Below are 23,003 nucleotides of genomic sequence, written 5' to 3'. Positions count from 1 at the left end.
AGTTATGTTTACAGTGATATATTGGGGGGGACAAATCATATTTTTCCCAGGATGGGGGGGTCGTGTCCCCCCTGTCCCCCCTGGGATTTCCGCCTATGCGTGTCCCTGCCCACAGGACGGGCTGCATCTAAGATGGGTGGCGCTCTGCGGTCACCCTAAAATGGCGTAGCAGTCCGGCGTCTTTGTCTTCGTCTTGTCGTGTCCCGTGTATATATCTTTTTTTCTTTGCATATATATTTGTTTTTATTTTATTTTTCAACATACTCTCCTGCAACCCGCTGTTATGGGTGTAAGATGGCACAGTGAAGCCATCTGTTGGTAAATGTTCATTACTGCAACTCATGTGTTTATACCGGAGTGCTTGAGATACCCGGATGTATTGTGATGTACAGAACAAGGCTGGTTACTCGCATCAATGTCTCTGTCTCGTCATTTAACATTCAAACATGGTGTCAGAAGAGGGATAACTAACCATGCTTTCCGCAAATTAGAGTCACCTGTTCTGGTTTACCAAACAAATGCTTATTTGAGTAAAATTTCGCCGGAATTGGCCTTAGTGAGTTTGCTAGTTAGCTTCAGTGTTGTTAGCACCGGTTAGACATGGCAGCGAACATTCCCCCTCCCGCCGTTATGAAACTCAGCGGGGATTGGAGCACAAACTGGGATACGTTTAGAGGTGATTGGGAGGACTACGCGCTTGCAACGGGATTTCTGGAAAAGGACGATGAGGTAGTGGCTGCCACTTTGAGGACTATAATGGGAATTGAATGCCGACACGTATACAAACACAACCTGAACCTAACAGCAGCTCAGCAAGGTAACGCTATAGCTATTCTTGATGCTCTTGAACATTACTTTAAGCCAGCAAAGAACGTCATCTACGAGCGCTATGTGTTCGGTTGTTGCAAACAGGAGGACGGGGAGTCCATTGACAGCTTTGTCACTAGGCTAAGGGAAAAGACAGCTACATGTGACTATGGTGCTTTAAGAGATGAACTGATCAGAGATAAGATTGTGCTTGGCATAACTGATGAGGGCACCCGCAGACGTTTGCTGAGAGAACGTGACCTGACGCTGGTCTTGGCAGTGGAGACATGCCGTGCAGCAGAGCTTACTGATATACGGATAAGGTCCATGGAGCTAGAAAGGCAACATATGGACAATGTCAATGCTACATTCAGGCAGCCAGTAAAGAAATTCCCCTTTGCCACAGCTAATGCTAATACTACAGCCAACTCTGCAGTAGACAACCCCAATACATTGAATACGCCAGAGATGCCTTCCTGCAGTGCAAGCTCGACGAGCCCAGCAGCTACATGACCACCTTTTGGACACCCTGGGGCAGGAAGAGGTGGTTGAAGCTTCCGTTTGGTGTCTCCGTGGCTCCAGAGGTGTATCAGCAGAAACAGCACGAGCTGTTGATGGGACTCAGTGGCGTGGAACCCATAGCAGATGACATCCTCGTAATGGGCTGTGGGGACAGTGATGAGGAGGCAGAATGTGACCATGACGCCAAGCTGCTGGCCCTGATGGTCAGATGCAGACAGGTCAAGCTAAGGCTAAGCATAAAAAAGCTTCAGTTTAAAGTTCCAGAGGTCCGCTTTCATGGGCACATCTTGTCCTCCACCGGATTGAAGGCGGATCCTGAAAAAGTGAAGGCTGTCTTGGAAATGCCCCACCCATCTGACGTGAAGGGAGTGCAGCGCTTCGTCGGATTCGTCACGTACCTGGCCAAACCGCGGCTCTCTGAAGTGTGTGAGCCACTAAGGAGGCTCATGGACAAGGACGCCATCTGGCATTGGCTCCCAAAACATGACGCAGCGGTGAGGGAAATAAAAAAACTGGTCACCCAGACACCTGTACTGCGATACTACAATGTGTCAAAACCTGTCACGATTCAGAGTGACTCAAACCAGTATGGACTTGGCTGTTGCCTCATGCAGGAGGGCCAGCCTGTGGCATTCGCCTCTAGGGCACTCACCCTAACAGAGCAGAACTATGCCCAGATAGAGAAGGAGTGCCTCAGCATTGTGTTTGCATGCCAACGCTTCCACCACTACCTGTACGGGCGCGACAATATTACCGCAGAGACAGATCACAAGCCCCTTTATTGCTATATTCAGCAAGCCTCTTCTGAATGCCCCAAAACGACTGCAGAGCATGCTACTGGCCCTACAAAACTACAACCTCAAGGTGGTGGGTTGTTCCACTGGATATCATAAGGTGAATGCACCAATTTGTAAGTCGCTCTGGATAAGAGCGTCTGCTAAATGACTTAAATGTAAATGTAAATGTGGTGTATAAGCCAGGGCCAGAGATGTATGTGAGTGACACGCTCAGCAGGGCTACTGCATCAGGCATTTACACACGCTCCATGCATGAACAACACGCAGTGTGCAGCTTACAAACAGAGCAAGTGGATGTTGAACACATCAACCAGGCTGACTACCTCAATGTTACGGACCAGCGCCTTATACAAATCAGACAGCACACAGACAGGGACGGACAACTCCAGGCCTTGAGGTCTGTGATTATGATGGGCTGGCCCGACTGCAAGGAAGAAACTGCTTTAGCCGTCAGAGAATAATGGCCAGTCAAAGAGTGTCAGTGTCAGAGAGTCGTTATTCCCCGGTCTCTGCGCCATGAGATGTTGGCGCGTGTGCACTCAAGTCACATAGGAGGTGAAGCCTGTTACAGACAAGCACGTGACACACTGTATTGGCCAGGAATGAAATCAAAGACTATGTCAGTAAATGCACAATCTGCAATGAATATGCCATTGAGCAACAGAGAGAGACGATGATGTCCCACGAGCTACCGATGCGCCCCTGGCAGATAGTAAGTCTAGATCTCTTCCAGCACAGTGGCAAAGACTTTCTGCTGGTAGTCGATCATTACTCAGACTTTTGGGAGATTGACCTCCTCCCCGACCTCTCAGCAGAGACAACGATCAAACGCTGCAAGGCTCAGTTTGCCCGCTATGGCCAGCCAGATAGGGTAATTTCAGACAATGGACCCCAATTCTCCGGAGTTGAGTTCCGAAAATTTGCTGCAGGATGGGAATTCGAGCACGTCACTTCATCACCACGACACCCAAAAGCTAATGGGAAGGCGGAGTCCGCAGTAAAAATCGCAAATAACCTCTGCAAAAAGGCTCTGCGAGAGGGCAAAGATGCCTGGAAAGCAATCCTGCAGTGGCGCAATACCCCGACAGAAGGCATGGATAGCAGTCCGGCCCAGCGCCTCATGGCACGGCGCTTGAAAGCAGCTCTGCCAGTAGCCAGCACTCTCCTGGAGCCATGTGTGGTGACAGACGTGCTGGTGAAGCTACGTCACAGAAGACAGGTCTCCAAGTTCATCTACGACAAATCAGCAAAAGACTTACCTGAGCTCAGGGTGGGTGAAACGGTGCGGATGAAGCCACTACCAGGAGAGCGGACGGGCCTCTGGAGACTCGGATGCTGTGTACAGAAAGTGGCACCACGCTCCTACTTGGTCGAAGTGAATGGATCACTGTACCGTCGCAACAGGGTTGACCTTCGGATTCCTGAGCCAACACCTACTCAGAACCCTGATGGTCAAAGGGGTCGCATGACAAAAGACGGAACCCCAGCAAGTCACATGGGGCCTGAGGCACTGGGCGAAGAGCCAGGTGATCACAGGTCAAGTCACATGGGGCCTGAGGCACTGGGCGAAGAGCCAGGTGATCACAGGTCGGCTGCTCCCTCGCCCATCAATACTCACCTTAGACAGTCAGGTGACACGCCTGTGCGGGAACCCGCAGTCCTTGCAGACAAGCCCCTTGTCTTTTCACGCTACGGGCGTCTGTCCCAGCCACCAAAAATACTTAATCTGTAGGTTTCCCATCAGGGATTGTTGACAGACAGAGATAAAAAAGTAAAGAGACTATCAAAATGTGTTAAGTTGTTACCTATTTTTTTTTTTTATAAAATAAAATAAATACTAAACTGTTCATGTTGGAAATTATTACTAGGTTTGTTTTGTTAGTGAATTGACACCTCCTGTCCTATTTTATTAAAGGGAAGATGTTATGGGTGTAAGATGGCACAGTGATGCCATCTGTTGGTAAATGTTCATTACTGCAACTCATGTGTTTATACCGGGGTGCTTGAGATACCCGGATGTATTGTGATGTACAGAACAAGGCTGGTTACTCGCATCAATGTCTCTGTCTCGAGATTTAACATTCAAACACCCACCTCACCCAATGTGGTATGGATCTGCTATTTTCTTTACTTTAGAACTGGAACCCCCAACAGAAGCTAGCCAGCTAACTAGCTAGCCACTGCTAGAAGTCATCAGCTAACCTTTAGCCCGGACAACTCCTGACAGTCTGCACAGCGCGATTCAACCCAGAACATATATCGGACTTCTTCTTCTCCATATCGCCGGATTCCTACCGCAAGCTCTGAGCTTTTTCACCTGGATCATCGCAGCTAGATAGCTGCTATCGAAGTGGCTACTCCTGGCTAATGTCTCTGTCCCGTAGCAAGCACCAATTAGCCTGGAGCTAGCCTATGCTAGGCCCATCTACCATCTAGCTGAAGAGATCCATCAGCCACTCCTTGGGCTACAATACCTATTTTGCCAATTGGCCTGGACCACTTTTACTGCCGATACGGAGCCCCGCCGATTCATCACGACTGGACTACCGACGTAATCCGCCCGAGGGCCCGCTAGCTGTCTAGAGCATATCGGACTGTTAGCTCAAGAGGTCCATCAGCCAATTTCTTCGGCTCTATACATATTTTGCCAATTGGCCTGGACCCTTTTACTACACGGAGCCCTGCTGATCCATCACGACTGGTCTGCCGACGTAACCGCACGAGGGGGCTAGAATAGACTTCTTCCGTCGCGACGTCCCTCTAAGGCCCTTCTGCTAGCCCCGGCCCGCTAGCTGTCTGAATTGCCATGTCTCCAGCCCGCCTAGCTACTCACTGGACCTTATGATCACTCAGCTACGCATGCCTCTCCCAAATGTCAATATGCCTTGTCCATTGCTGTTTTGGTTAGTGATTATTGTCTTATTTGACTGTAGAGCCTCCAGCCCTGCTCAATATGCCCTTTTGTTCCACCTCCCACACATGCGGTGACCTCACCTGGTTTAAATGGTGTCTCTAGAGACACTACCTCTCTCATCATCACTCAATGCCTAGGTTTACCTCCACTGTATTCTCATCCTACCATAACTTTGTCTGTACATTATGCCTAGAATCTATTCTACCACATCCAGAAACCTCTTCTCTTTACTCTCTGTTCCAAACGTACTAGACGACCAGTTCTTATAGCCTTTAGCCGTACCCTTAGCCTACTCCCTCTGCTCCTCTGGTGATGTAGAGGTTAATCCAGGCCCTGCAGCGCCTAGCTCCACTCCCATTCCCTAGGCGCTCTCATTTGTTGACTTCTGTAACCGTAAAAGCTTTGGTTTCATGCATGTTAACATTAGAAGCCTCCTCCCAAAGTTTGTTTTATTCACTGCTTTAGCACACTCTGCCAACCCGTATGTCCTAGCTGTGTCTGAATCCTGGCTTAGGAAGGCCACCAAAAACCCTGAAATTTCCATCGCTAACTATAACATTTTCTGACAAGATAGAACTGCCAAAGGGGGCGGAGTTGCAATCTACAGCAGAGATAGCCTGCAGAGTTCTGTCTTACTATCCAGGTCTGTGCCCAAACCATTTGAGCTTCTACTTTTAAAAATCCACCTTTCCAGAAACAAGTCTCTCACCGTTGTCGCTTGCTATAGACCACCCTCAGCCCCCGGCTGTGCCCTGGACACCATATGTGAATTGATTGCCCATCATCTATCTTCAGAGCTCGTGCTGTTAGGTGACCTAAACTGGGACACACTTAACACCCCGGCCATCCTACAATCTAAGCTTGATGCCCTCAATCTCACACAAATTATCAATGAACCTACCAGGTACAACCCCAAATCCGTAAACACGGTCACCCTCATAGATATTATCCTAACCAACCTGCCCTCCAAATACACCTCTGCTGTCTTTAACCAGGATCTCAGCGATCACTGCCTCATTGCCTGCGTCCGTAATGGGTCTGTGGTTAAACGACCACCCCTCATCACTGTCAAACACTCCCTAAAACACTTCAGCGAGCAGGCCTTTCTAATCGACCTGGCCTGGGTATCCTGGAAGGATATTGACCTCATTCCGTCAGTAGAGGATGCCTGGATATTCTTTATTCTCTTCAACAGCCTGAACCAGAGAAGGAGCACATGAATATATGACTGTATCATCTGCATATAGATGTAACTTTGCTGGTTGCATCCCATTTCCAAAATCATTCATAAAAATTGAGAACATCACAGGTGTTAAAATGGAACACTGGGGCACACCTCTATTAATCTCAAGAAAGCGATACTTATGATTGTCAGTATATACACATTGTGTTCTGTCAGAAAGATAGTTCCTAAACCAATTTACTGCCCCTTCGCTGAGACCATTGTTTCTGAGTCTAGCTAACAACAATTCATGGTCAACTGAATCAAAGGCCTTTGATAAATCCACAAACAGAGCAGCACGATGTTGCTTTTTATCAAGTGCATTAATGATGTCGTTTGCCACTGCCATAGCTGCAGTTGTGGTGCTGTGCCCCGATCTAAAGCCAGACTGAACCCCGCTCAGTATGTTCTTTTCAATTAAGACGTTTTTTAACTGTGAGTTCACTAGGGATTCATAGACTTTGGCCAGGATAGGGAGTTTAGAGATAGGAGTATAGTTATTAGCATCTGAGGGCTCTCCACTCTTTAGCTGTGGGAGGACATAAGCTGATTTCCAAATGCTGGGTATGGAATTGTTAATGAGACTCAAGTTGAAAATGTGAGCCACAGGTTCAGTAATAATACCAGCTGCTATCTTTAAGAGGTAGGGGTCCAGGTTGTCTTGACATGCAGACTTGTTAGTGTGTATTGCCTTTAGTGCTTTATAGACCTCAGTATAAGTAACAGGCTCAAAGTTAAAATGGTTTCACATGAGGGCCTATATCATAGTTGACTGGAACAGAGCTTACATTAGAGGCCTGGGCCCCACCATTATCAAAAACTGAACCAGCAGATATGAAGTGCTTACAGCTTTGGGACAGGTTCGGGAAAGCACAGGTGGACCTATTTGCATTTCAGGAGAACACTCATTGCCCCAGATGGTTCTCGATGTCGGACCCTATCGGTCTGCACGCCCTCGCTCAAGGTTAGCCGGCAACATCGCTTTACGCTTTCCCACCATTTCCCCTGATCACAGCTACGCTAGACAGGGTTATCTTGATTGGCCACCAGCTGCTCTTGATAGCTCCATGCTGGCCGAGACCACCGTGGTTCAGTCTTCTGTTGTCTCTCCTCTCTGGGACCCCATGGCAGCTGTCCCTAAGGTGTTAGTGGACCAGTCTAGGCCTGCAGGACAATGTGGTGAGCGAAGCGCCAATCAAATGTGGTGGGGCATGACATTTGCGCCTCTGTGAGTTGGGCATCGTCTAGCACCTTTTTCTAGGTACTATATAGTCATTGTCGCCCCCCGCCAATGAGGTTGGAACAACTATGCTGGGTGTTGCCTCCGCTTCCCTGAGTGGGGACTGAGGGACATAACAGCTATGACTGCCCTGAGCTCAGTCCTACGTCACTTTGTTTTCTGTCTGGCCCTTACCTAGTATTGTGATACCATTTTGGAGTGATTAAATTTAGTACTACATAATGAAAATGATGTATGTAACCACGGTTATGTAAGCTATTGGATCACTCCAATCCTCTTTGTCAGTGATCTACAGCGCCTCGAAAAGGACACAAGATGGAAGTAGTGCGGCGGCAGCTAGGGTCAGCCGCAGCACTACCCGGTACAAGGGACTAATCTGAAATTCTTACTCGGAATGTATCCTGCGCGTGGAAGGATACCCTATTGGAGTGATCCAATAGCTTACATAACCATGGTTACATAAGTAAGCTTCATTACTATTTTCTCAGGGAAAACTAGCTCGGGCCTAGTGCGCATGATCGCCCGCGCCAGGAGGGCCCACATCCACACTGGGCTACTTCAGGAGACAAGTTTTTATGCACCGATATCAGGAACCGGTGGCGAAAAGTTTGATTAAACAATTCACAGACTGAAACGAATAAATCAGATGACATATTTGAGAACAAATCAATATATAATCCCGAAATCAGTTTAAACTGTAAATAGTAAAACTATGTTTGAGTGAAGCATGAATACAGAAAATGAGTGGGGAATTCACTTCCGGACACGGTAGACTCCTCTTCACCACCACTATGGGCTTGTTCGACATTGCAGCACTAGAATGCAGGCAACTGCCGACTGACTGATCTACAATTAACCTTGCGTCATAAATAATGACTCATTATTATTTGTAGATCAGTCAATCAGTCACAATGTATTAATGATAGCCTACATCACTGTTTTGATGCTGTCGAACACGGTCTATTTGTTCTCAAAATGTAGTTGATTAATCGAGTATAGTTTTCATTCTCGATACTACCGAAATTAAAAAATAACTGTCGTCTTTCTTTTTGCGAGGGTGAATAAAGGTTGAAATCACATTGAACAACATCACAACTAAATATGATCCACATGTCGATGTTGAAATGACAGGGTGGCCCTGTGGGTGGGTAGATATGCTGGGCTACATTATTAATTTATTATGGTTAAGAGCGAGAATATGTGCATTGGTCTAACAGCAGTCAAGCATCGATCATCATGTCACCAGAATAAGTGATATTTTTTGGAAAGGAGCATCGAGCTCATCACCATACACTTTCACCACCCTGTGAAGTTCATTCCGAGCTAGCAATGAGGAATCGGCCCGGAAGCGGCCAACTGATTGAATCGGGCCGGAAACGGGTATCGGACTCGGCCCGGAATCAAAATGAATGAATCGGCCAAAGTACATCGGGCCGTTTCCGTCTACCGGAATTCAGCCGACTTTGCCGGCATCTTACCAGAATCCCTCCAGAAGCGTCCCGATGGAAATGTAAATAAATGTATACGAAATTACTAGTATACATTTTATACACACAAATTATACCCACCGACAAAAAAACATTTAGTGTCGGAGGAAACACCTGCTGACCGTGTCCGCGTGCATGCACCTGGCCCGCCACGGGAGTCACTACAGCGCGATGGGTCAAGGACTTCCCGGCCGGCCAAACCCTGCCCTAACTCGAACGACGCTGGGCCAATTGTGCGTTGCCTCATGGGTCTCGCGGATGCGGCCGACACAGGTGTCGAACCAGCATCTGTAGCAATGCAGTTTGCACTACGATGCAGTGTCTTAGACCGCTGCGCCAGAGAGTAGCCTCAATCGGTCTGTGCCCCCAAGTAATACATTTGGGCCAGACAACTCACACCGGAATCGGCCCGAGCTCCATCCCCGCATCCTTGCCATAAGTAATACTGCCGAAGGTGACCCAGACTCGAGCCACATGACGTCGGACGAGTCTGACTCTGTGCTAGCTGGGTAATTTATTTAAATTTGTAGCCTAATAAACTGCACGGTTTCCCAGTCTTAGTGGGAGTACCACACAAGTTAACTTCGATGGGGTTATTATATCAATATTAGCGCATAAAGGAATTTCCACCGCAATTTCTCGCATAATTAATTTTACCGACACAAACTGATCACACAATGTGATGAACACATTTTCTGTCTGCATCTATCAAATTTAACCAAAATTTCCTGTTTCCATCACAACTGTCGTGTCTTTACTTGCATTAAAACTGTGGATGGAAACCTGGTTAGCAATATTGATATAATAACCATCGTAGCGAAGTAAACTTGTCCCTCGATGACATATTGTGTGGTCCTCCCACACCGAGATAAAAACAGTTTCAGGTTGGATATTCGTGCTTTCAAACCTCAATAGCTTTCAAACCACTTGAGCCACAGAACATTGCTAGGCCTAGGCTTCTTCTGTCCGTTTTATGGTTCCACAGCAAATCAGTGGCCGTGGATGGTACTACCCACCCATATCAGATGTAGGCCTCCCTCTCCAGACAAGCTGGAGATACCTCTCCCCACTTCGTAGGTCATGAGCCAGATCCATGCAATGCCCTATCACTGTGGGGCCAATAGGTTTAGACTCTGCCTCAAGTCTAGTGAGCGTAGAGGAGACCTCTCCACCTACAATGTGTGGGGCCGGCGAGCGCCATAGCTGGGGAGATCTGCGAGAAGGGCCCGGCGCGCATCCAGAGTTGCCACCGCCAACCGCCGGACCCAACCCCCCACCCGCCGACGGACACCACCCCGCGTAGCCCCTTGCGAGACCATGCACGAGAGACTGCAAGATGGGCCACACAACGAACTTCCAATGGTGGTGAGAGGAGGGCGACAGAGCGACTGCTCCCCCAACCGCGGCTCGAGACCAGCCTCGCTTCGCACCCCAGACCGACTGACTCAGCTCTTAGAGCCAATCCTTATCCCGAAGTTACGGATCTTTTTTTGCCAACTTCCCTTATCTACATTGTTATAACATGCCAGAGGCTGTTCACCTTGGAGACCTGCTGCGGATATGGGTACGGCCCGGCGTGAGATTTACACCCTCTCCCCCAGATTTTCAAGGGTCAGGGAGAGCTCACCGTATACCACCGAAACCGCAATTCTTTCCAGGGCTTGGGCCCCTCTCTAGGGGCGAACCCATTCCAGGGTGCACTGCCCTTCACAAAGAAAAGAGAACTCTCCCCAGGGGCTCCCGCCAGCTTCTCCGGGATCGGTCGCATTACCGCACTGGATGCCTCGTGGCGCTGTCTCCGCCAGTCCGTGGACATTCTGAAAGTAGTTTGAGGCCAGTAGTTCACATGACCAAGGAGATTTTGACATTTTAAATATAAAAAAATGTATGTAAAAATATGTTAGATGAAAATGGAGAAACTAAATGGTGTGCAATGTGTAGGCCCACTGATGTACATTCTGAACCTTGTTTGAGGCTCGTAGGTCACATGACCAAGGAGCTATTGAAATTAGAAAGTTTAAAAAAGTTGTGTGATATGTGTGTGATATGTGATATGAAAATTGACAAAATAAAGGGTGTGCAATGTATAGGCCCACTGAGTGTACATTCTGAACATTGTTTGAGGTCAGTAGGTCACATGACCAAGGAGCTATTGAAATTCTAAAGTTTACAAAATTAATGTAAAATTGTGTGAGATGAAAATGGACAAACTAAAGGGTGTCCAATATAGAAGGGTAGTCAGTTGACATTCTGAACCTTGTTTGAGGTCAGTAGGTCACATGACCAAGGAGATATTGAAATTAGAAACATTGAAAAACATAGAAAATTAATGTAAAATTGCATGAGATAAAAATGGACAAACTAAAGGGTGTGCAATGTATAGGCCCACTGAGTGTTCATTATGAACCTTGTTTTAAGTCAGTAGGTCACATGACCAAGGAGCTATTGAAATTCAAACATTTTAATAAGTAATTTAAATTAGTGCAAGATATAAATCAACAAAAAAAGTGTGTGCAATGTGTGTCTAAGCCATCGGGTTAGCTAGAACCCGTTTTAAAAGTTTTATGAGTAATGGTTAAAGAGCTATTGAAATTTGTTGGTGGACGTAAGGAAAACTACAGGCGAATATCCGTTTAATATCCAACCTGAATCTGTCTTTACCTCGGTTCCTCCCACTGTGACTCAGGGAAAGCATGCAGTTTAGGGTACAGATGAAATAGGCCTAAATGTGCAGTTTTACAGCTAATATCCTGCAATTCTACACATATTGCCATAGGATGGAGGCAAATGCTTTCTGTTTTTAATATGATAACTGATGATCATGGTATTCGACCATGCCTGCAAGTTTACATAGCTGGACTAATTTACCAATAAAAATGTTTTTGGTGACATTGGCTAATTGAGTGACTGCTGATGCACAACCAAATTTCGAAATTGCACCTTGTGTATTCTATTATTCTAACTCAACAGTAAATTGCGACCCTGGGTGAGATACAGCCTGGAATCTATAAAAAATATATCACATCCGGCCGTGATTGGGGGTCCCTTTGGGTGGGGCACAATTGGCCCAGCGCCATCCGAGTTTGGCCGGGGTAGGCCGTCATTGTTCAGATAATTTTGTGAATTTTAAAATGTACTGTATCTGCATACACATCAGTGTGTGTGTGTGTGTGTGTGTTGTTTCTGACAAAAATAAGAGACGAGAGTTTATCTGCATGTATGCATGAACGCTTGTGTATGTGCATGTGTACAACAGTGAGTTTGTGTGTATGTTTGTTTTTTATGCTGATGTGAATCTTGTGTCATCTGTTTCTCTGTTTTTGCAGCAGCAGCAGAGGTAACGGAGCATGAATTCTACATACCACTTGGCTGACTAGACAAGGCAGATAGCAGCACAGACTATCCACAGAGTAGAACACTATAGAGATGAGATGCCTTGTCAACCACCCATTTCCCTCTCCTCTCTCTCTCTCCTCCCACACGGTCACCGTCTCCCACACTGTCACAGTTGGATGTATCTGCTAGGTGTTGGCTAGAGTGCATGTGCCAATCCCAGAGTGGGTACATTGGCTATCTAAAGCAACATTTTCACATCAGTAGAGTTGTATTTTTTATTCCGTACATGGGAATATAACCCCCGCCCCAACAAAAAAAACAGGCGGCCTGCAGGCCAAAACCGTCCTGTATGTGATTCTTTTGACCCCCAAAACAGACAATCACCAGGAATTCAGCTAAACATGTGTGTAATTTAGGAAATCTGTTCCCAAGTATTCCCACGAATAAAAATAGACGTGGTCGTGTCTCAATGTAATCAAGGTTTGAAATTATTGTTCTTTTCAAATACAATCTCTTTTGGCGCTTAGATGGTCAGTTTGCAGTGTAGGATTACCTATAAATTATTATAATTACGTTCCAGCCCCCCGACCATTCACTCAAACAAAAACCGACCTGCGTCTTAATCTAGTTGCCTAAATGCCTACCCCTGGTATAAAAACTATTACATTTAGGTTATGTGTATAAATGTTATTATTAACAAGCCTGTAACAATTACAAAGATTTTGGCATGGGAAAACAGAAATAGATCGAATATCAGCAACACCTTACCTTTTAGTGTCTGCTCTAGACGTCGTGCAAGCATGCATTTTGACATTACTTTCACTTTGGTAGACTACAGCGCTTTTGTAGTTTAAACTGCAACCCCCGCCCTCCTCTTCCCCCTAAATGTGAAAAAAAGGTCCCTGTACCACTTGGACAATCTAGGGGCTTGTTATGCCCCCCGGGCAGTCTGCATTGAAACCTTAACGAACCTTTATAGCCCCACTAGGCTACATTCACATATCGCGGAAGGAATATGATGTTATTGGAGTTCTAATCCAGCGTTATAAACTGATGTAGACATTTCGAACCTCCCCGCAAATAAATCAACGAGTGGAAATAATAATCTAAAAATGCCTGCTTAAATGTCATTCTCGGAATCGCAGTTCAGGTCTTTTGCGGCCAGTGCTGGTGGCTGTAAATTCAGAGCTGAAAAATAAGATAAATTCCCTTTACACTGTGGACACTCAAAGCCTATACATGGAGGCCTCGATTGCGTTAGTAAATTTCCGCAGGGGTGCATAATGCGTGAAAACCACACGGAATTATGATGAAATATGAATGTCTTTGAATGGAAATTATTCATCTGCAATACAAATACGCTCATGTATTTTGTATCCCATTGTTACAACCTAATTCCTTTTTTAAAAATCCCTATTGACTATGGATTATGTCATCTGTCTGGGGAGCAACTTCTCTGGTGACAGAAATTAACAAAGAGATCTTCACAGAGTAGAGGAAGATTTGGAGTAGAGCTGCATGGGTGCCCTTTGATATCACAGCATCTACCCAAATCACTTCGAAATCATTTTAGGTTGGAGCGGCTGTGTCCATGGTAGCTCATGCATGCTCAAGGAATGACACACACACACGGAAAAGCACAACACAGAACCAATTAATTTGTTGCATTGTTGTTTATAGGCAGAATGGCAACATTTTGATCCATAGATTTTTTTATTGCCTACATGTGCCTTTGGATACACCATTGCTACTGCCAGAACCAGCACTTGGCTCTAGACACAATAGTGTGCACATGGTTCTCTTTCTTTTTTTACCTGCAAAGCTTAGGGTCAATTCCTCCAACAATATCACCACCGGTGACTGCTGTAAATTCAAGGGAATTGATTCAGGCCTATATCTGGTTGGTAAACGTCGACCATTCATTCAACTAGGCCACTGGGCTGTTCAATTCCGGTCCTGGAGGACCAAAACGCTTCTGGTTTTTATTGCACTCACCTGGTGTCCCAGGTCTGAATCAGTCCCTGATTAGAAGGAGAAGATGAAACCCAGAAGTGATTTGGCCCTCCAGGACCAACACTGAATAGCCCTGATCGGGCATTGCTCCAATCAAAGACTTGGAACTCAGCCCTTCTCCTGAGCTGAAATTGCCTTCCAACCAATAATTTCTGGATGTTCTTAAAAATCAGCAGCCAAGACAGCAGTCAACCTTGTCAACTTTGTCACAAACAGTACCTACTAGGCCATGAAAAGTATTCAATTCATACTACCATTACCATTGGTTAAAGGCATTTTTACAGTCACGTTTACATTTAAATAATTCTTAATATGCAAAATGACCGACAATAATATGAGTATCCTACTTACTATACATACAACAGACAAAAAACGTAAACATGGATTAGGTTCCATCTACCTAGGTTCTGAGCATCACATAGTTTCCCAATCCTAGTCCTGGGGATTGAGGAACATTTAGTTTCTTTGGCCTAGCACTGACACACTTGACTCAACGAATCATCAAGTGATTAATTGAATCAGGTGTGTTAATGCCAGGGCAAGAACACTTTTTTTGCGCCCTTTTTGGGTCCCCAGAACCAGGATTGGGAAACACTGACATATACATTAAACCAGTGCTGCTGGGTCGGCTGGAGCGGACAACTATAGACAGAGATCTATATATAATGATGAGATACTCATGTCTCCACCCCAACAATGGGAGTCGTTGTCCCAAAGGTGGGAAGGCAGGCGACAAGCGTAGGGCCAAAATAAGCCCATAGAAACACATTGGCTTGTTTTGGAAAGATTTTGGCGTGAGTGAAACGTTGTGCTTTGCCTCTTCCTCTCTGCTATTGATGATCCCATTCTGGAGAACTTAAAGGACCCCCCCCCCCCCAGAGGAAGTTGCCGCCACTATTTTGACATAATCATCAACAAATAGGGCAGTCAGTGTAGCTAGCTAGCATGCTAACATTATCTAGCTATCTATCTTCTATCTTGCTAACATTATCTAGCTAGCCATCTTGCTAACCTTATCTTGCTAGTAAATGTTACCTGTTGCTGTTTTCTTTACTACACCAGTAGCCAGCTACTGTAGCTCTATGGCTGGTTCTGGAGCTGGATTTGTCATAAGCATTGATTTAGGGAAAACTCCACCACAGATGGAAAACACTGGCCTATCTGACACCGCCATCTATCGTTATCTCCAAAGTTTTGGCATCTTCCACAAATTATGGCCTCGACTCCACCATAAAAAAACAATTACAGAGAATAATATGAAGCTCCGGTAATATTTATAACTATTGACTGCTGATATGCGTTTTCGACATTGTAGTGCAACCTTTGGTACAGTAGGTAGGCTGCTGGCAGGTTTTGGCTGGGGTACAGCAAAGCCAAGTCATCTTATGGTTCTCACAGGGGAATTGAAATGATAGGCTACAATGACTTTGCTTACATTAACTATAAATTCCTTGAATTTTCTTTCGCTGGTGCCTTTTCATTATCTGAATAGACACTTGTGGTTTCTAGCTAACCTTACACCAATCAAAACAGTGGAGCCTGTAGTAAAGCATAACTTTAGTTGTCAAAACCATTCAGAAACAGGGGGGGAAGCGGGTTTGCAAAATGCCATATCACGCATTTATACCATTTATAGAATTGTCAAATATATTTTTTTAATACAGACTAGCAAAAAAAATAAGTAAACATTTACAAATGATCCAATCGCGAAGAAGAATAACTTTGCTGCGGATTCTGAGGAATAAACAATGCCATGCTGGTGGGTGGTAACATTGAAATAAAACCCAGCCCTGAAACAAAACGTAGGCTCTGGCCATTGTCTTTCAACTAGAAAAAGTGGATTTTTACTGGTGAGGGTGTTTAAAAACAAAAATGGACCTCGCCCGTAATCAAAAAGCATCTCAGAGTAGCTGTGCTGATCTAGGATTCACCCCTGTCCATATACTCTTATTAATTATGATCTAAAAAGGCAAAACTGTCCCTACATCAACACACCTAATCTGAGATGCTTTATGAATACGAGCCCTGGAGATGATCCCGAGCCAAATAATTAAGAAGATATCCTGGACAGGGTTGGGATCAATTACATTTCAATAAAGTAATTTTTATTAAAATAGAAAAGGAGAAAATTAAATAAGTGTTTCTCCTTCTCTTATGTATTGAGAAATCAATGAAAAATCAAATTCAATTGTTTTTAAATCACTGATTTTGAATTTACTTCCTGGATTGATTGAATTGAAATGGAATTGACCCCAGCCCTGCCCCTGATATCTTATCCTAATGATTGATGTTCACTGCAGCCGACCCATTCAGTTAGTGATCTACATTCACGTGAGAATAGAGTTAAACCAAAATTACAAGTTAGTCCCGCTTCTTTAAACTTCCACTGCTTCTCCTATAGCTTTATTTTTAACTAGGGAAGTCTTTTTGAGGCCAACTTAAAAGGACTTTTCAATAAAATATTACAACTCTTTCCAACAGTAGTTCACATTCAAGATGATAAAATAGAAAAGAAAGCCATAATGGTGGGTTCACAAAGAAAGAAAAACAAGAAAAAAAAGTTATTGCCTACCTCTGACCTATGTGGGGGTTACCTCCACTCATTCTCTTCTCTTTTTGTGGAGATTTCTCTTTCACTTTCCCATCCCTCCTTCCCTAGCTCTCTGACTCGTCCTTGTTAGTTCCCTTGCTTCCTATTGCACTTCTCCATCTCTTCACCTCTCTCTCCCTCCATCCACCCCTCCATCTCTGAGCAGAAGGGAACATCTCTCATCATTCCATCACACCGAATCTCTTTGGGCTTTCTTTATACACAACCACGCTCAATAGAACATTTTCCCAGTATCAAAAGACAAAGCAAACCCCTACCCCCATCCCACCCCATGGTCCCTTCTTTCCCTGTAAGTGTTCACTGCTGTTTCTTGTCCTGGGCCTGTGGGTTCTCTGTCTTAGCTGGGGTAAGCACAGAGAGGAGATCCAATAGAGCCCGACTGATCTGGGCCCCGAACCGGTGTGAGTCCTGAGAGAGAGAGAAATAGGAGATACAATGATTTAACTTGGTTTATTTCTTGGGGAGAAATATGATGGAAAAAGATGGAGAGAGAGAGACAGATTTCAATTTGGCTTTACTTATTGGGAGGGGGGGTTAAAGACTTGTACAGATAGAAGGGAGGGATAGATACAGTAGATAGAGAAAGGGAGATGGGGGGGTCTTTAAAAGGGCACATTCATAATGTTCAGCTGACCATGCATGATTTGTGTCCGTTTAAAAGAGAGACAAACTGTACAGCTTGTCAACGTTTCCATTTGCTATATGCACGTTAACATCTGTCACCAATACATGCGAGCGTGTAAAACACACTAACCGTCTCAGAGAAGGAGTGCTTGCAGGATACATGGTAGTTGATCATGTCCTCTCCTACGATAATGTACGACACTCCGTAGCCATCGTCTGCCACCTGGAACAGAGGTAAGAAGTGGGAAAAGTAGCAAAAGGGTGTGTGTACACACAGGGCCAAAGCTTCCCCAGGTAGTTGAAGTCTGGGTAGAGGTGTGTGTGTGTGTGTGTGTGTGTGTGTGTGTGTGTGCCTGCGTCGAGGTGTGTGTTTACTCACAGGGCCGAAGCCTCCCCCCAGAGATATAAAGTCTGGGTGGTTCTTCATGTCAAACAGCTCCAACTGCTGAACCGGAGTCTGACTGGTGGAGAGACGCCAGGGCTCCGACAGCACCTAGATGGACAGACACACGGAAGGATCTAGGTGTTGTCGGAGCCCTAGCAGACGGCTTTTAACCAAAGCGACTTACAGTCATGCGTGTATACATTTTATTTGTTGTTGAAGTATGGGTAGTCCGGGAATTGAACCCACTATCTTATTTCAGACCCTACAGGATATTAACAGAACCTGACACACAAACACCAGGGCCTGATTAAAGCAGGGGCTTACAGGGGCTGAAGTTAAGGAACCTCTTTACTTGGCAATTTGACTGTTAAGCTCAAGGGTACACTAGCAATACACTAGCCAGTCCTGAATTGAATGGGAACTGCCATCTATGGATTATATTTCTATGGTTGTTTGCAGCTGTCAAGTTTACCTTTCTCAAACTTCCAATTACAATGTGGGAAAAACACATTTTGGAAAGTAAATGCGTACTGGTGAAAAGAGAAAAATAATTTGTCTGTGGAACCAATAGAAATGTTTTTTTTCTCAACAATTTCCAATTTTGAGCAAATAGCAGCACTGTTTTTCAAAGTAGCTTATCTTGAGCTTATCTTGAGTAGCCTTCATCTTCATCATTGGGTGAGTCAGTGCTACTGGAAAGTTTCCTTAGTATCCTACTGTTGCCTAGTGCATTCGGAAAGTATTCAGACCCCTTCACTTTTTCCAGGTTATGTTACATTACAGCCTTATTCTAAAATGGATTAAATTAGTTGTTTTCCTCATCAATCACACACAATACCCCATAATGACAAAGCAAAAAAACAGGTTTAGAAATTATAGCAAATGCATTACAAATAAATAAAAAATAGAAATGATTGACATAAGTGTTCAGACCGTTTGCTATGAGACTCAAAATTGAGCTTAAGTGCATCCTGTTTCCATTGATCAACCTTGAGACGTTTCCAGAACTTGATTGGAGTTCACTTGTTGTAAATTCAATTGATTGGACATGATTTGGAAAGGCACACACCTGTCTATATAAGGTCCCATTGTTGACAGTGCATGTCAGAGCAAAAACCAAGCCGTGAGGTTGAAGGATTTGTCCATAGAGTTCTGAGACAGGATTGTGTCGAGGCACAGATCTGGGGAAGGGTACCAAAACATTTCTGCAGCATTGAAGGTCCCCAACAACACAGTGGCCTCCATCATTCTTAAATGGAAACAGTTTGGAACCACCAAGACTCTTCATAGAGCTGACCGCCCAGCCAAACTGAGCGATCGGGGGAGAAGGGCCTTGGTCACCTCACTGACCAAGACCACAACGGTCACTCTGACAGAGTGCCAGAGTTCCTCTGCGGAGATGGGAGAAACTTCCAGAAGGACGACCATCTCTGCAGCACACCACCAATCAGGCCTTTATGGTAGAGTGGCCAGACAGAAGCCACTCCTCAGTAAAAGGCACATGACAGCCCACTTGGAGTTTGAAAAAATGCACCTAAAAGACTCTCAGACCATGAAAAAGATTGAACTATTTCGCGTGAATGCCAAGCGTCACGTCTGGAGGAAACTTGGCACCATCCTTACAGTGAAACATGGTATTGGCAGCATCATGCTGTGTGGATGTTTTTAAGCGGCAGGGACTGAGAGACTAGTCAGGTTTGAAGGAAAAATGAACAGAGCAAAGTACAGAGAGATCCTTGATGAAAACCTGCTCCAGAGCGCTCAGGATCTCAGACTGAACAGAACAACGACCCTAAGCACACAGCCAAGACAACGCAGGAGTGGCTTTGGGACAAGTCTCTGAATGTCCTTGAGTGGCCCAGCCAGAGCCTGGACTTGAACCCAATCTAACATCTCTGGAGAGACCTGAAAATAGCTGTGCAGCAACGCTCCCCCTCCAACCTGACAGAGTTTGAGAGGATCTGCAGAGAAGAATGGTAGAAATTCCCCAAATACAGGTTTGCCAAGCTTGTAGCGTCATAGCCAAGAAGACTCGAGGCTGTAATCGCTGCCAAAGGTGCTTCAACAAAGTACTGAGTAAAGGGCCTGAATAATGTAAATGTGATAAATTTTGTACTTTTAATACATTTGCAAAAATTTGTAAAAACAGTTTTTGCTTTGTCGTTATGGGGCATTGTATGTAGATTGATGAGGGAAAAAAACTATTTAATCGACTTTAGAATAAGGCTGTCTCCTAATATTGTACTCTCTGTGTGTCTCTTCATTGGCCTGGCCTGGACTATTGTTTGCATTCAAGACCAGGTCGTTTTTATTGATCTCCGTTTGTCAGTGTCAGAGTAGCCACTCATTTTGGTCATTTGTGTAGTATTAAAAAAGATTCTGCTAATAATGTCTTATGCCATGTAAATGATGTATAATTGCATGAAATGCGTTTATCATAGGCCAATTTTTTGGGGACCCTGCTAAAAACATTTCCCCATGTGTGGAAATTCTAAAAACAATTCTTGCTAGCATGTAGCACCTACCTCTGTTAGGAACGGTGACTCCACCCCCAGGTATTTAGACACCACGTACAGGCAGAAGAGGTGCCTGTCAATGCCGGACCCTGTCATGGCCAATCGGTAGAGGTGCTGGTGCTTCTCAGCAGCCAATCGGAACAGCCGCCTGCAGTGCTCCGGCCCCTGTAATAAGATAACCTGTCTGTTAGAAGTGAGATAGGATGAATTATGATTACAGTTGATGGTAGTAGTGGGGCGAAAGAGGTTACTAAAAAAATGAAAAGACAATTGTAATATGAGAGTGACACCCCCATAAGAGGTTAATGTACATATTTATGGCGTGAAACTGGTTCCGCTAGGCTAGGAGATTATTATAGAGTTAATCCTCATTATTTTAATGGATATGTGCTAATTACTGTTGGAGTATTTTATTTCTTTAGTTGAGAATGCGGTAGTTTAACTCTGTGAGGTGCAGATAATGGAGTTAAGTGCAGTTATCCATCAGGTATGAGCAAATCTGTCATAAACCTGGAGCTAGATATTGCAATTGAGATTATGACTTGCAATTTTCAAACATTTGGTGAAAACTTGATCGTTCCATGAGACAAGTGTCAAGGTAGAGAACAGAACTTCTAAAATGAGCTAATAGGACTTAATACCTGCTGTGCTAACTGGACATAATCATTAGCTAGATCCCAAATGTGATATTTTAAATTATTAGCATCCTATTGATGAAATGTACAGTACCAGTCAAAAACTTGGACACACATACTCATTCATAAAAAATCGAAAAAAAACTTTTTGGGTTACAACATGATTACACGTGTTATTTCATAGTTTTGATGTCTTCACTATTATTCTACAATGTAGAAAATAGCACAAATAAAGAAAGACCATTGAATGAGTAGGTGTGTCCAAACTTTTGACTAGTAATGTACAGTCGTGGCCAAAAGTTTTGAGAATGACACAAATATTAATTTTCACAAAGTCTGCTGCCTCAGTTTGTATGATGGCAATGTGCATATACTCCAGAATGTTATGAAGAGTGATCAGATGAATTGCAATTAATTAAAGTCCCTCTTTGCCATGCAAATTAACTGAATCCCCAAAAAACATTTCCACTGCATTCCAGCCCTGCCAAAAAAGGACCAGCTGACATGTCAGTGATTCTCTCGTTAACACAGGTGTGAGTGTTGACGAGGACAAGGCTGGAGATCACTCTTTCATGCTGATTGAGTTTGAATAACAGACTGGAAGCTTCAAAAGGAGGGTGGTGCTTGGAATCATTGTTCTTCCTCTGTCAACCATGGTTATCTGTAAGGAAACACATGCCTTCATCATTGCTTTGCACAAAAAGGGCTTCACAGGCAAGGATATTGCTGCCAGTAAGATTGCACCTAAATCAACCATTTATCGGATCATCAACAACTTCAAGGAGAGTGGTTCAATTGTTGTGAAGAAGGCTTCAGGGTGCCCAAGAAAGTCCAGCAAGCACCAGGACCGTCTCCTAAAGTTGATTCAGCTGCGGGATCGGGGCACCACCAGTACAGAGCTTGCCCAGGAATGGCAGCAGGCGTGTGTGAGTGCATCTGCGCGCACAGTGAGGCAAAGACTTTTGGAGGATGGCCTGGTGTCAAGAAGGGCAGCAAATAAGCCACTTCTCTCCAGGAATAACATCAGGGACAGACTGATATTCTGCAAAAGGTACAGGGATTGGACTACTGAGGACTGGGATAAAGTAATTTTCTCTGATGAATCCCCTTTCCGATTGTTTGGGGCATCCGGAAAAAAGCTTGTCCAGAGAAGACAAGGTGAGCGCTACCATCAGTCCTGTGTCATGCCAACAGTAAAGCATCCTGAGACCATTCATGTGTGGGGTTGCTTCTCAGCCAAGGGAGTGGGCTCACTCACAATTTTGTCTAAGAATAAATAAAGAATGGTACCAACACATCCTCTGAGAGCAACTTCTCCCAACCATCCAGGAACAGTTTGGTGGCGAACAATGCCTTTTCCAGCATGATGGAGCACCTTGCCATAAGGCAAAAGTGATAACTAAGTGGCTCGGGGAACAAAACATCAATATTTTGGGTCCATGGCCAGGAAACTCCCCAGACCTTAATCCCATTGACAACTTGTGGTCAATCCTCAAGAGGCGGATGGACAAACAAAAACCCACAAATTCTGACAAACTCCAATCATTGATTATGCAAGAATGGGCTGCCACCTGTCAGGATGTGACCCAGAAGTTAATTGACAGCATGCCAGGGCGGATAGCAGAGGTCTTGAAAAAGAAGGGTCAACACTGCAAATATAGACTCTTTGCATCAACTTCATGTAATTGTCAATAAAAGCCTTTGACACTTATTAAATGCTTGTAATTATACTTCGGTATTCCATAGTAACATCTGACAAAAATATCCAAAGACACTGAAGCAGCAAACTTTGTGGAAATTAATATTTGTGTCATTCTCAAAACTTTTAGCCATGACTGTATGTCCCAAAAAACATGTGACAACACAGTGAACATAATGTAGGCCTACCTGTTAG

General features: G+C 44.7%; 1 protein-coding gene and 1 long non-coding RNA gene across 2 annotated transcripts in view; both read right to left on the bottom strand.

Moving 5' to 3' along the window:
- The window catches only part of LOC139029560 (uncharacterized), a 47,857-nt gene extending 34,694 nt beyond the window's left edge, over nucleotides 1–13,163 (bottom strand). The window contains exon 1 of the long non-coding RNA XR_011481864.1: nucleotides 13,094–13,163. This is a non-coding gene — a long non-coding RNA (uncharacterized lncRNA). The remainder of the gene's footprint in view (nucleotides 1–13,093) is intronic.
- Nucleotides 13,164–13,983: 820 nt separating this feature from the next.
- Nucleotides 13,984–23,003, bottom strand: part of cpt1a2b (carnitine palmitoyltransferase 1A2b) — a 52,366-nt gene continuing 43,346 nt past the window's right edge. Inside the window, 4 exon segments of the mRNA XM_070449713.1 lie at nucleotides 13,984–17,357; nucleotides 17,704–17,796; nucleotides 17,953–18,066; nucleotides 20,484–20,639. Coding sequence (XP_070305814.1) covers nucleotides 17,247–17,357; nucleotides 17,704–17,796; nucleotides 17,953–18,066; nucleotides 20,484–20,639 — 474 coding nt within the window. The 3' untranslated portion in view covers nucleotides 13,984–17,246.

The sequence above is a fragment of the Salvelinus sp. IW2-2015 genome, linkage group LG20 (genome assembly GCF_002910315.2).
Source record: "Salvelinus sp. IW2-2015 linkage group LG20, ASM291031v2, whole genome shotgun sequence".
NCBI classification, from domain to species: domain Eukaryota; kingdom Metazoa; phylum Chordata; class Actinopteri; order Salmoniformes; family Salmonidae; genus Salvelinus; species Salvelinus sp. IW2-2015.
This window is presented reverse-complemented; position numbering and strand designations above follow the sequence as displayed.